At 54.9% G+C, this 13,794-nt stretch overlaps 1 protein-coding gene across 1 annotated transcript in view; it reads left to right on the top strand.

The window, feature by feature from the left end:
• The first annotated feature begins 4,069 nt into the window (after positions 1 to 4,069).
• Positions 4,070 to 13,794, top strand: part of LOC140903365 (zinc finger RNA-binding protein) — a 95,815-nt gene continuing 86,090 nt past the window's right edge. The window contains exon 1 of the mRNA XM_073324582.2: positions 4,070 to 4,563. Within this exon, the coding sequence (XP_073180683.2) occupies positions 4,499 to 4,563 (65 nt within the window). The 5' untranslated portion in view covers positions 4,070 to 4,498. The remainder of the gene's footprint in view (positions 4,564 to 13,794) is intronic.

Below are 13,794 nucleotides of genomic sequence, written 5' to 3'. Positions count from 1 at the left end.
GGAAGCCCTCCGTCGCATGCCCACCAATAAATCTCCGGGCATGGACGGGCTGACCATGGAGTTCTACCGCGTGTTCTGGGACATCCTTGGCCCAGACCTAGTCACCGTCTGGGCCGAGTCTTTGCAGAGCGGGGTCCTCCCTCTTTTGTGCAGGCGAGCCATGCTCGCCATATTGCCAAGGAAGGGGAACTCCGCGATTTACGAAATTGGCGTCCCATTTCGCTCCTCAGCACGGACTACAAAGTCATGGCAAAAGCAATCTTGCTGCGGCTAGGGTCCGTGCTGGCAGACGTGGTCCACCCAGACCAGACCTACACCATCCCGGACCGCAGCATCTTTGACAACCTATATCTGGTCCTGGACCTTTTGGAACTCGGGTGTAGGGATGGTCTGTCGTTCGCCCTCCTGTCCTTGGATCAGGAGAAGGCATTTGACAGGGTGGATCACAGGTATCTCCTGAACACTCTGCAAGCATTTGGTTTTGGACCCGTTTGTGGATTTTCTTCGGGCCTGTACGCCTCCTCAGAGTGTCTGGTCAGGCTCAACTGGACCCTGACCAAACCGGTCAGCTTCGGGCGAGGAGTACGGCAGGGGTGCCCTCTCTCGGGCCAGCTGTACGCTCTGGCAATCAAGCCCTTCCTCTGTCTCCTCTGAAAGAGGTTGACAGGGTTGGTGTTGCGGAAGCCGGAGCTGCGGCTGGTCCTGTCGGCATACGCTGATGACGTGCTCCTCGTGGTCCAAGACCCGGGCAACTTGGCGCGGGTGGAGGCTTGCCAGGCCATCTATTCAGCAGCCTCCTCCGCCCGGGTCAACTGGGTTTAGAGCTCTGGCCTAGTGGTCGGGGACAGCTGGCAGGTGAGCTCCCTCCCACCCGCGCTTCTGGCCATCCGGTGGAGTGCAGATCCGCTCCTCTATCTTGGCGTTTACCTTTCTGCCACGCATCCCTCTCCGCTGGAGAACTGGCAAAATTTAGAGGGCGGGGTGATAGAGCGGCTCTGGAAATGGACAGGACTACTCCGGTGCCTCTCCCTTCAAGGGAGAGAGCTGGTGCTTAATCAACTGGTCCTGTCCATGCTCTGGTACTGGCTCAACACCCTGGTCCCGGCCCCAGGTTTCCTGGCCAACCTCCAGACATCGATTCTGGAGTTCTTTTGGTCAGGACTGCACTGGGTCCCTGCAGGGGTTCTCCATCTACCCCTGGAGGAGGGAGGGCAGGGCCTGAAATGTCTGCACACTCAGGTCCATGTCTTCTGCCTCCAGGCCCTGCAGAGGCTCCTTTACGGTGCAGGTAGTCCGGCGTGGAGCATACTGGCGTAGGCCTTCCTGCGCCGCTTCCGAGGGCTCTGATACAACTGGCAGCTCCTTTATCTCCATCTAAGAGGTCTTCCACCACACCTCTCCGGGCTGCTGGTCTCCTACCAAGACCTCCTCTGGACCTGGAAACTTTTCAACGACCAGGTCCATGGCGGCCACCGAGGGGGCAGATCTCCTTGCGGAGCCCCTGCTACACAACCCCCAGCTCCGCGTGCAGGTGGCGGAGTCCCGCTCGGTGCACCAGAGGTTGGTTCTGGCAGAAGTCACAAGAGTCGGAGACCTCCTGGACTATGACCGGGGAGACTGGCTGGATCCCTTAACGCTTGCTCAGCGCATGGGCCTCTCCAGACCTCGTACTCCCCAGCGCGTACTTCAGGAGATGAAGGCCGCTTTGCAGCCCGCTGCTCGGGTTTATCTCGATCGGGTCCTGCACGAGGGCATGCCCCGCCCACCCTCCACCCCAGGCCCGCCGGACCTTTTAATTGGGCCCTTGCCCCGTGGACCCAACCGACCCCCCTCATCCCTTCACTGTGAGCCGGCTGCACGAGCTGCAGCAGGTCTGCTTCCAGACTGCGCCAAGGAAACATCTATACACGGTCATGCTCCACACCCTTCACGCCGTCACCCTTGTGTCCCACCCTGATACAAAATGGTGGGACCTCCTGCCACCTTTGGAGGGTGAGAAGCCCCGGTGGGCCAGCCTCTATTCCACCTTGGTCCTGAGGCCCGCCGGGGATATCAGTTGGCAGCTCCTTCACGGAGCCGTGAGCACGGGCGTGTTCTTGGCGCGGTTCACCTTATCCCAGACACCTCCCCCTTTTGCGGCGTGAGGGAAACCCTGGCACATATATATCTGGAGTGTGCCAGGCTGCAGCCCCTATTCCGGCTCCTCACCAATATTTTATTCTGTTTTTGGCTGCACTTTTCCCTTCACCTTCTTATTTATGCACTCCCTATCCATGGCCCCACAAGGTCACGGGATCTCCTGGTGAACCTCCTCTTGGCCATAGCTAAAATGGCCATCTATAAAAACAGAGTGAGGAGGTTGGCCAATGGAGTCTCCTGTGACTGTGGGGCCTATTTCCGATCCTCGGTCCGTTCATGCATCCAGGCAGAGTTCCTCTGGGCGGCATCCACTGACTCCCTTGACGCCTTTGAGGAGCAGTGGTCGCTGTTTGGGGTTCTCTGGTTGGTGTCCCTGTCCGGTTCCCTTCATTTGACCCTTTGACCACACTCCTGTCCCTGTTATTTCATTAGTTGTCCCCGGATTTATTTGGTGTCCAGGTCCTGTGGATCCCCCTCTTAGGCTGGGGGGGATCCTTTAGCAGTGGACAGGCTTCACCCGCCCTCTTCCCGGATCCCAATAGGATTACTCTCCTATAGCCATCTGGCCTGACCCTGTCACATATCCCCCCCTCTGCTCAACACTACGGGGTTAGGCAAAAAAAAAAAAAAATTACTCTTCTATAGCCATCTGGCCCAACCCTGTCACAGTAGTGATCAATGGCTTGATGTCTTGTTGGCAGCCAGTAGCAAGTGGAGTGCCCCAGAGGGCGGTCCTGGGACTGGTTTTGTTCAACATCTTCATTAATGATCTGGATGATGGAATGGATTACACCCTTGGTAAGTAAGTAAGCTGGAGGAAGAGGTAGATACGCTGGAGGGTAGGGATAGGGTCCAGAGTGACCTAGACAAATTGGAGGATTGGGCCAAAAGAAATCTGATGAGGTTCAACAAGGACAAGTGCAGAGTCCTGCACTTAGGACAGGAGAATCCCATGCACTGCTACAGGTTTGGGACCGATTGGCTAAGCGGCAGTTCTGCAGAAAAGGACCTAGGGGTTACAGTGGATAAGAAGCTGGATATGAGTCAACAGCCAAGAAGGCTAACAGCATATTGGGCTGCACTGGTAGGAACATTGCCAGCAGATCAAGGTAAGTGATTATTCCCCTCTATTCGGCACTGGTGAGGCCATATCTGGAGTATTGTGTCCAGTTTTGGGCTCCCCACTACAGAAAGAATGTGGACAAATTGGAGAGAGTCCAGCAGAGGGCAATGAAAATGATTAGGGGGCTGGAGCACATGATTTATGAGGAGAGGCCGAGGGAACTGGGATTATTTAGTCTGAGGAAGAGAAGAATGAGGGGTGATTTGATAGCTACTTTCAACTACCTGAAAGGGGGTTCCAAAGAGGATGGAGCTCAGTTGTTCTCAGTGGGAGCTGATGACAGAACGAGGAGTAATGGTCTCAAGTTGCAGTGGGAAGGTCGAGGTTGGATATTAGGAAAAACTTTTTCACTAGGAGGGTGGTGAAGCGCTGGAATGGGTTCCCTAGGGAGGTGGTGGAATCTCCTTCCTTAGAGGTTTTTAAGGTCAGGCTTGACAAAGCCCTGGCTGGGATGATTTAGTTGGTGTCGGTCCTGTTTTGAGCAGGGGGTTGGACTTGATGACCTCCTGAGGTCCCTTCCAACCCTGATCTTCTGAGTCTATGATGGTGACATTTCAACGACATGCAGCAATGATGGCTTCAGAGACAGCGCGGCAGCATCTGTACCTGTCATCATGACGTTGCAGCGCGGTGCGGTGATGTCACGCATGCAGTGATGGTGGTTGACAGAGTGGCACCCTAAGGCCTCTCCGGTGATGGTATCTGACGTGGGGCAAGGGTGTTGTCTGAGGCATTTGATCACGCGCGGGGACATCACACCCTGCGGTGCCGTGGGGGCGCTGCACGGGGATCTCAGCATGGCCCTGTGGGGAAGCCTGCGGCGACGGATGCCAGGTGGCAGGGCGGGGCTGTGAGCTGCCCCGTCACCAGCACCCTCTCCTGGCAGCACCCTCCTGCAAGGTCACCCCGGGGTGCCCCGCTCTGCTAGCCCCCCCATCTGGCAGCAGCCAGGCGGGGCAGCCCGCAGTGCCCTGCTGCACCAACTCCCGGCCAGGCAGCCGGGCTCCAGCGGCCTCCCGCCCAGTAACGGTCGCTCTGTGCACGCGCCCCTCAGAGGTGGCACGAGCCACCCCGCGAAAGAGCGAGGGGGTTTCACGGGAGCGCGCCCCCGCGAGGGGGCGAAGGGAGCGCGCGCGGCCGTCACGTGTTCCCGTGCTCCCTGCCGCCCCCCCCCCCCCGCCGGCCGGTCGCCTCCTGTGCCGCCGCCGCGGCCCGCCGCTTTGTGCAGACGGCAAGATGGCGGCCAGTAACTACTACGGCTTCGCGCACGGGGCGGCCGCGGCCGCCGGGCCCCAGTACAGGTACGGGGCGCTCCCGCCGCGCGCGGGCCGGGTGGGGCCGCCGCGCCCCTCCGCCCCGAGCCGCGCTCAGGCAGCGCCTCTGCCCGGGGGGTGGCGGCAGGTGCGGGGCGAAGCAGGGAACCGGCACGGGAAGGCTCGGGGCGCTGCCGGATCCTCCGGCCCCCTTCCTCCACTTCAGACGGCTAAAATGGCGGCGTGGGGAGTCAGGGGGTCTGCCCCCCTCCATCGCTACCCTCCTGCTCTCCCCGCCCCCCCCCGGGGGTCTGCCCCCCCCGTCGCTACCCTCCTGCTCTCCCCGCCCCCCCCCGGGGGTCTGCCCCCCTCCATCGCTACCCTCCTGCTCTCCCCGCCCCCCCCGGGGGTCTGCCCCCCCCGTCGCTACCCTCCTGCTCTCCCCGCCCCCCCCCCCGGGGGTCTGCCCCCCCGTCGCTACCCTCCTGCTCTCCCCGCCCCCCCCGGGGGGTCTGTCCCCCTCCATCGCTACCCTCCTGCTCTCCCCGCCCGCCCCGGGGGTCTGCCCCCCCCGTCGCTACCCTCCTGCTCTCCCCGCCCCCCCCCCGGGGGTCTGCCCCCCCCGTCGCTACCCTCCTGCTCTCCCCGCCCCCCCCCGGGGGTCTGCCCCCCCGTCGCTACCCTCCTGCTCTCCCCGCCCCCCCCCGGGGGTCTGCCCCCCCCGTCGCTACCCTCCTGCTCTCCCCGCCCCCCCCGGGGGTCTGCCGCCCCCCGTCGCTACCCTCTTGCTCTCCCCGCCCGCCCCGGGGGGTCTGCCCCCCCGTCGCTACCCTCCTGCTCTCCCCGCCCCCCCCGGGGGTCTGCCGCCCCCCGTCGCTACCCTCTTGCTCTCCCCGCCCGCCCCGGGGGTCTGCCCCCCCCCGTCGCTACCCTCCTGCTCTCCCCGCCCCCCCGGGGGTCTGCCCCCCCCGTCGCTACCCTCCTGCTCTCCCCGCCCCCCCGGGGGTCTGCCCCCCCCGTCGCTACCCTCCTGCTCTCCCCGCCCCCCCCCATCGCTACCCTCCTGCTCTCCCCGCCCCCCCCCCGGGGGTCTGTCCCCCTCCATCGCTACCCTCCTGCTCTCCCCGCCCCCCCGGGGGTCTGCCCCCCCCATCGCTACCCTCCTGCTCTCCCCGCCCCCCCCGGGGGTCTGCCCCCCCCGTCGCTACCCTCCTGCTCTCCCCGCCCCCCCCCCGGGGGTCTGCCCCCCCCGTCGCTACCCTCCTGCTCTCCCCGCCCCCCCCGTCGCTACCCTTCTGCTCTCCCCGCTCCCCCGGGGGTCTGTCCCCCCCTCCATCGCCACCCTCCTCATTCCCCTGCTTCCCCTTGCTCCATCGCTGCCCTGCTGGTCTCCCCACCCATCCTCCCTCGCCACTCTCCTCATCCCCCTCCTCCATCGCCACCCTTCTGGTCTCCCTGCCCCCCCTCCACGGGGGTCTGCCCCCTCCTCCATTGCTACTCTACTGCTCTCCCTGCCCCCCTCCATCGCTACACTCCTGCTCTCCCCACCCCCCTGGGGATTTGCCCCCCCCCATTGCTACCCTCCTGCTCTCCCCGCCCCCCCCCGGGGGTCTGCCCCCCTCTCCATCGCCACCCTCCTTCTCTCCTGGTCCCCTCCATTGCCACCCTCCTCATTCTCCTGCTTCCCCTTCCTCCATCGCTACCCTTCTGCTCTCCCCACCCCCCCCCGGGGGTCTGCCCCCCTCTCCATCGCCACCCTCCTTCTCTCCGCGCCCCCCCGGGGGTCTGCCCCCCCTCCATTGCTACCCTCTTGCTCTACCCGCCCCTCCTGGGGGTCTGCCTCCCCCCATCGCTACCCTCCTTCTCTCCGCGCCCCCCTGGGGGTCTGCCCCCCCTCCATCGCTACCCTCATGCTCTCCCTACCCCCCTACGGGGGTCTGCCCCGTCCTCCATCGCCACCCTTCTCTTCCCCCTGCCCCTCCCACGGGGGTCTGCCCCCCTCCTCCATCGCTCCTGCTCTCCCCGTCCCCCCACGGGGGTCTGCCTCTCTCCTCCATTGCCGCTACCCTCTTCCCCCCCCCCCCACGGGGGTCTGCCCCCCTCCTCCATCGCCACCCTCCTTGTCCCCCTGCCCCCCCACTGGGGTCTGCTACCCTCCTCGTCCTCCTGCCCCCCCACAGGGGTCTGCTCCCCTCCTCCGTCGCCCCCCTCTTCGTCCCCCTGGCCCTCCCGTTCCTCCGTCACCCCCCCTCGTCCCCCTGACTCCCCTCCTCCGTTGCCACTCTCCTCATCCCCCTGTCCCCACATGAGCATCTGCCCCCCATTCCTCCATCACCACCCTCTTGCTCTCCTGGCCCCCTCCATTGCCACCCTTCTCATCCCACTACCCCTCAGTTCCTCCATTGCCACCCTCCTCATTCTCCTGCTTCCCCTTCCTTCATCCCTGCCCTGCTGGTCTCCCTGCCCTTCCTCCCTCGCCACTCTCCTCATCCCCCTCCTCCATCACCACCCTTCTGGTCTCCCCGCCCACCTCCATCATCACCCTCCTCATCCCCTTACCCTCCCCATTCCTCCATTGCCACCCTCCTGCTCTGCCTGTCCCCCACGTAGGGGTGTGCTCCCCTTTCTCCATTGCCACCCTCCTAATCCCCTACCCTGTACATTATGGGGGTCTGCCCTCTGCATCGTGCCTCATCCTCTGCCCCACACAGGTGGAGTTCTGCCACTGGATCTGCCCTCACCTCTCTCCCCTTTTCTTCATTGTCATCTTCCTCATCTTCTGACCCCACATGCAAGGGTCTGCTCCCCTTCCTCAATCCTTACCCTCCTCCTCCCTCACCCCCCCCATCCTTGTTTCCTACTTGACTGGGAACTGTACCCCTATCCCTTATAATTACCCTGGCTGCTCCACCCTCATCTGTCTCAGTGCTTTCACACACTGGAGGCTCATTTCCTAGCTCCTCTCTTCAGACACACTGTGGTGCTTCCACGCCCTCAACCCTTCCTTTGCTTCCCTTTCCCTGCCTTCAGAGGATCTCACCATTTGCGCGCACATAAGTGGCTTTGCCCTTTCTTCAGATCCGCTTGCCTTGCTCTCTTCCCACATCTACTACCAGTGGGGCTCTCCCACGTGATCAGCCTTGTCCTCTCATTAATCCCCACCACAGTATTCATCCCTCTGTTCTCACATCCACTGGGGCGTGTCTGCTGATCTTTGTCTGCTCTTCATTCTTCACATGGTGACAGGTTTCAGAGTGGTAGCCATGTTAGCCTGTATCAGCAAAAACAATGAGGAGTCCTTGTGGCACCTTAGAGACTAACACATTTATTTGGACATACACTTTCATGGGCTAAAACCCACTTCATCAGATGCATGGAGTGGAAAATACAGTAGCAGGTATATATACACAGTACATGAAAAGATGGCAGTTGCCTTACCAAGTGGTGATGGGGGTCAGTGCTAATGAGACAGTTCAATTAAAGTGGAAGTAGTTTATTCTCAACAGTAGAATACCAAGGAAGGAAAAATCACTTTTGTAGTGGTAATGAGGGTGGCCTATTTCAAACGGTTGACAAAAAGGTGTGCGTAACAGTAGGGGGAAATTAAGTTTTGTAATGACCCATCCGCTCCCAGTCTTTATTCAGGCCTAATTTGATGATGTCCAGTTTGCAAATTAATTCCAGTTCTGCAGTTTCTTGGGGTTTGTTTTCGACTTTTTTTTGTTGAAGAATTGCCACTTTTAAATCTGTTATTGAGTGACCAGGGAGATTGAAGTGTTCTACTGGTTTTTGAATGTTATAATTCCTGATGTCAGATTTGTGTCCATTTATTCTTTTGTGTCGAGACTGTCCAGTTTGGCAAATATACATGGCAGAGGGACATGATGGCATATATCACATTGGTAGATGTGCAGGTGAACGAGCCTCTGATGGTGTGGCTGATGTAGTTAAGTCCTATGATGGTGTCCCTTGAATAGATATGCGGACAGAGTTGTCACCGGGGTTTGTTGCAGGGTTTGGTTCCTGGGTTAGTGTTTTTGTTGTGTGGTGTGTAGTTGCTGGCGGGTGTTTTGCTTCAGGTTGGGGGGCTGTCTGTAAGCAAGGACTGGCCTGTCTCCCAAGGTCTGTGAGAGCGAGGGATCGTCTTTCAGGATAGGTTGTAAATCCTTGATGATGCGTTGGAGAGGTTTTAGTTGGGGGCTGTAGGTGACAGCTATTGGCATTCTGTTACTTTCTTTGTTGGGCTTGTCTTGTAGTGGGTGACTTCTGGGTACCCTTCTGACTCTGTCAGTCTGTTTCTTCACTTCACCAGGTGGGTATTGTAGGTTTAAGAACACTTGATAGAGATCCTGTAGATGTTTGTCTCTCTCTGAGGAATTGGAGCAAATGTGATTGTATCTTCGAGCTTGGCTGTAGACAATGGATCATGTGGTGTGGTCTGGATGAAAGCTGGAGACGTTTAGGTAAATATAACGATCAGTAGGTTTCCAGTATAGGGTGGTGTTTATGTGACCATCGCTTGTTAGCACTATAGTGTCTAGGCAGTGGATCTCTTGTGTGGACTGGTCCAGGCTGAGGTTGATGGTGGGGTGGAAATTGTTGAAATCCTGGTGGAATTCCTCAGGGGCCTCCTTCCCATGGGTCCAGATGATGAAGATGTTATCAATGTAGTGCAAGTAGAGGAGGGGCGTTAGGGGACGAGAGCTGAGGAAGTGTTGTTCTAAGTCAACCATAAAAATGTTGGCATACTATGGGGCCATAGAATCATAGAATATCAAGGTTGGAAGGGACCTCAGGAGGTCATCTAGTCCAACCCCCTGCTCAAAGCAGGACCGATCCCCAATTAAATCATCCCAGCCAGGGCTTTGTCAAGCCTGACCGTAAAAACTTCTAAGGAAGGAGATTCCACCACCTCCCTAGGTAACGCATTCCAGTGTTTCACCACCCTCCTAGTGAAAAAGTTTTTCCCGATATCCAACCTAAATCTTCCCCACTGCAACTTGAGACCATTACTCCTTGTTCTGTCATCAGTTCCCACTGAGAACAGTCTAGATCCATCCTCTTTGGAACCCGCTTTCAGGTAGTTGAAAGCAGCTATCAAATCCCCCCTCATTCTTCTCTTCTGAAGACTAAACATCCTCAGTTCCCTCAGCTTCTCCTCATAAGTCATGTGTTCCAGTCCCTTAATCATTTTTGTTGCCCTCCGCTGGACTCTTTCCAATTTTTCCACATCCTTCTTGTAGTGTGGGGCCCAAAACTGGACACAGTACTCCAGATGAGGCCTCACCAATGTCAAATAGAGGGGAACGATCACATCCCTCGATCTGCTGGCAATGCCCCTACTTATACATCCCAAAATGCCATTGGCCTTCTTGGCAACAAGGGCACGCTGTTGACTCATATCCAGCTTCTCATCCACTGTAACCCCTAGGTCCTTTTCTGCAGAACTGCTGCCGAGCCATTCCGTCCCTAGTCTGTAGCTGTGCATTGGATTCTTCTGTCCTAAGTGCAGGACTCTGCACTTGTCCTTGTTGAACCTCATCACATTTGTTTTGGTCCAATCCTCCAATTTGTCTAGGTCCCTCTGTATCCTATCCCTACCCTCCAGCGTATCTACCACTCCTCCCAGTTTAGTTTAGTGTCATCTGCATAGATGCATAGCATGGGTATCGTCACAGAACCTAACCTCATCAGCCACACCATCAGGGGCTCATTCACCTGCACATCTACCAATGTGATATGTGCCAGCAATGCCCCTCTGCCATGTACATTGGCCAAACAGGACAGTCTCAACGCAAAAGAATAAATGGACACAAATCTGACATCAGGAATTATAACGTTCAAAAACCAGTAGAACACTTCAATCTCCCTGGTCACTCAATAAGAGACTTAAGTGGCAATTGTTCAACAAAAAAAGGTCAAAAACAGAGTCCAACGAGAAACTGCAGAACTGGAATTAATTTGCAAACTGGACACCATCAAATTAGGCCTGAATAAAGACTGGGAGTGGATGGGTCATTACAAAACCTAATTTCCCCATGCTAATTTCCCCCTACTGTTACGCACACCTTCTTGTCAACTGTTTGAAATGGGCTGCCCTCATTGCCACTACAGCAGTAATTTTTTTCCCTCCCTTGGTGTTCTACTGTTGAGAATAGCCTACTTCCACTTTAATTGACTTGTCTCGTTAGCACTGACCCCCCACTTGGTAAGGCAACTCCCATCTTTTCATGTACTGTGTATATATACCTGCTACTGTATTTCCACTCTATGCATCTGATGAAGTGGGTTTTAGCCCACGAAAGCTTATGCCCAAATAAATGTGTTAGTCTGTAAGGTGCCACAAGGACTCCTTGTTATTCTTGAAATGGGGGCTCTAACTCCACAGGAGTCCTGCTATTCCTTGTTATCTCCAGAGGACTCTGCCTTTTCCAGGGATTTCCTTACTAATCCATCATGCCCCAGGGTGTTTAGTCTGTTGCTTCCCCAGGGCTTTGCTTGCTTTGCTCCTGTATCTTCCCCCAAGTGCTTAGTCCTTCCTAGGGATCCCCTTATCTTAACTGATGCTTCCAAGAATCCTTTCTGTTCTCCCATCAATCCTTAGGATGCATTCTGTCACCTCTCTTCTCATCTTTAGGGGGTGCTCTGCCTTCAGGGATTCCCTCTATTCCCACATGTCGCAGGGTGCTGTACCTCCTCCAGAAATCTCCATTCTCCATGTTTTTGTCCTCCCTTTGTTCAGTATACTACCTTCCCAAAAATGTCCCTTCTTCCCTGTCTTTCTTCTCCAGGGCTCCTTTCCTCTTTCTCCTCCCAGGGATGCTCTGCCTCACCCCATATCCACCTCACTCCCTTGTGGTGCTAATCCTCTCCCTGCTTTCCTCTTCCAGCTTGGGCACTCAGTCTTCTCAGAGGATTCCCTTTATTTTCCCCTCACTCCCACCCTCATAGGTTTCTCTGCCTCCTTAAAGGCTCCATCTGCCCACCCACCTTTACATTCTTTCCTGCCAGTTCCCCCAGCATGCTCCAAGATTCCACCTGCCTAATTTCCCAACTTCTCTCCTTGGGGCTTGCTGCCTCTAATAACCCTCTGTAGCTATTCTCCCCTGAGATGCTCTGTCCAATGATGTCTTTGCCTGTTTCTCCTAAGCCCCACCCCATGCTTTCGTCCAACAATTCTTCTTTCCTTCATGTTCTCTGTATCCTATGGGTCCCCGTCTATCGTTTCATCCCCCTCCTGGAGGGCTCTTCCCTCTGCAGAGATCTATTCTGACCATCTCCCTTTCCTCAGGGTGCTTTGTCTCATGGCTGGGGTGGGGTTGCATTGCCTCAGAGTTTCTTGTCCATAGGGTATGTCTTCGCTGCGGAGTTAACTCAAGTTACTTTTAGCCTACCTCAGTTGAGAATTGGCACACTGCTGAATAACACTCAAGCTGCTTGTGTCCACACTGAAGCAGTGCTCATTTGTGTGTGGGACTAAGACCTTTCGGGGCATATCTCATGTTTCTTTGCATGCAGTAAGCTGAGCTGCTTCAGGAATTCTTTCCCAGTGAAGTGTGGGAGAGTTTGTCAGTTCTGTCTGAGCACATTTGGGGAATTGTGAGAAGGCATTGGAGTACTAGTGGCACTCAAGTAGAGCTAGCCTGGATTCACAGTGCAGAGGGATTGTGTTAGCACAACTTGTCATCTGCCAACTCTGCCAGCCAACTCTAAAGCAGTACCCCATGAAGGTAAGGGTTTTGTGTGTGGATGATCTCAAATTAAGGGCAACACTTGAGGTAACTTTGCAGTAAAGACAAACCTTAGTGATTGCTGCTTTCTCCCAGGATTTCCTTGTTTTCCATCTTTCCAGGATTCCCCCTCCCAGTTGCTATGCAACTACTGCTGTTTATTGTCCTTGAGTTTTGAAAACATTTTGCCGGACTCTAGCAGTCCTTTCTTCTCTCTCCCTGCCAAAACAGTTCCCAACTGGAGCTGTAGGGAGGAAGCAAACCATACAGTTGGAAACTCCTCTCCACCCCAATATTTCCAAGGAGGTTTGCATTTGTCCTTTTCCCAGTCCAGCTTACCGTCTATGAAATGTCTGACTAAATGTTGGTTTCTAATGCATTTTTGACAGGTGTTCATGCAGTTATAGCACTTAGTATAAGACTGCAGTGTAGCTTTTAACCTGTCCAGTGAGTTGGAAATGATTCACCAGTGCAATTAAAATCCTGTAAATTTGTCAACTTCTCCAGCAGAGTTGGTGACCACTTTCTTGGTCATGGAATTTTAAGATGATTTAGTTGGGGATTGGTCCTGCTTTGAGCCAGGGGCTGGACTCAATGACCTGAGGTCCCTTCCAACCCTGATATTCTGTGGTTCTAAGATATGTCCCAGAGTTGGTATAAAAAGGGTTTGGCTGTTTGTTAAGCATGTGGGATTGTGAGAAACACCAGTCAACTTGACAGTTTCAGTACTTTGGATGCCTTCCTGAAGAGTAATATTTTGCTACTACTGCTAGCAGCACATTTTCAGTAATGGAAAATGCACGTGCCACTGGTGTGTTTGGAGCAGCGTGTTTGACTATTTCAATTGTATTTGCATTCTCAATACCATTCTTGGCATGTTGCTTGCCAGTTCTAGCTTGTATATACAAAGAGACCTAGTTGCATACTATTAACCTGGCATAGTCTGCTCTTAAACATATTTAAGGACTGCATCTGTGTTTTCAACCTGATGTGGAAAATACTGTGAATTTGCCAATTTGTCAGTGAGAAAATTCAAACTATTTCTTGTCACTTCTCCACTGATAGAAACTAAGTTACTTAAAGCATTTGAAGATACTATACTGAGCAGTAATAAACATGAAAAACAAGCATATGTCTGAATTAATTCACTTGTAAAAATTTGAATGCAGCTGCATTCTCAGTATTCTGGTTTGGTTGGTAAAATGTACCACAGCTGCATGTGTGTGACACCACCGTTAGTATGCAGTTCTGAATGTCTTTATTAACTGCTTTAAGAGCAGTTTGAGATAGTAGCTTGTCAGTCTTGGAAGGATTGAATATTAATAAATTCTTGTGTATCACAGCAACACAACCTCAATAAGTAGAATCCTATAGAAAATGGATGTTGTGTGACATTTAAATAATTCAAATGTTTCCATATTATGTATTTCTGCTTGGTTGATGATGGTTGACGCTCTCACAATTAGCCCATTAAATTAGTTTACATAGGTACTGGACTTCCAAGTATATATTTCTCGTTATCTTAAGTATAAGGAATGTGGCGGTATGA

Source organism: Lepidochelys kempii, chromosome 25 (assembly GCF_965140285.1).
Source record: "Lepidochelys kempii isolate rLepKem1 chromosome 25, rLepKem1.hap1, whole genome shotgun sequence".
Taxonomy (NCBI): domain Eukaryota; kingdom Metazoa; phylum Chordata; order Testudines; family Cheloniidae; genus Lepidochelys; species Lepidochelys kempii.
The sequence above is the reverse complement of the archived record's forward strand: the minus strand, read 5'-3'. Positions and strand labels throughout refer to the sequence as shown.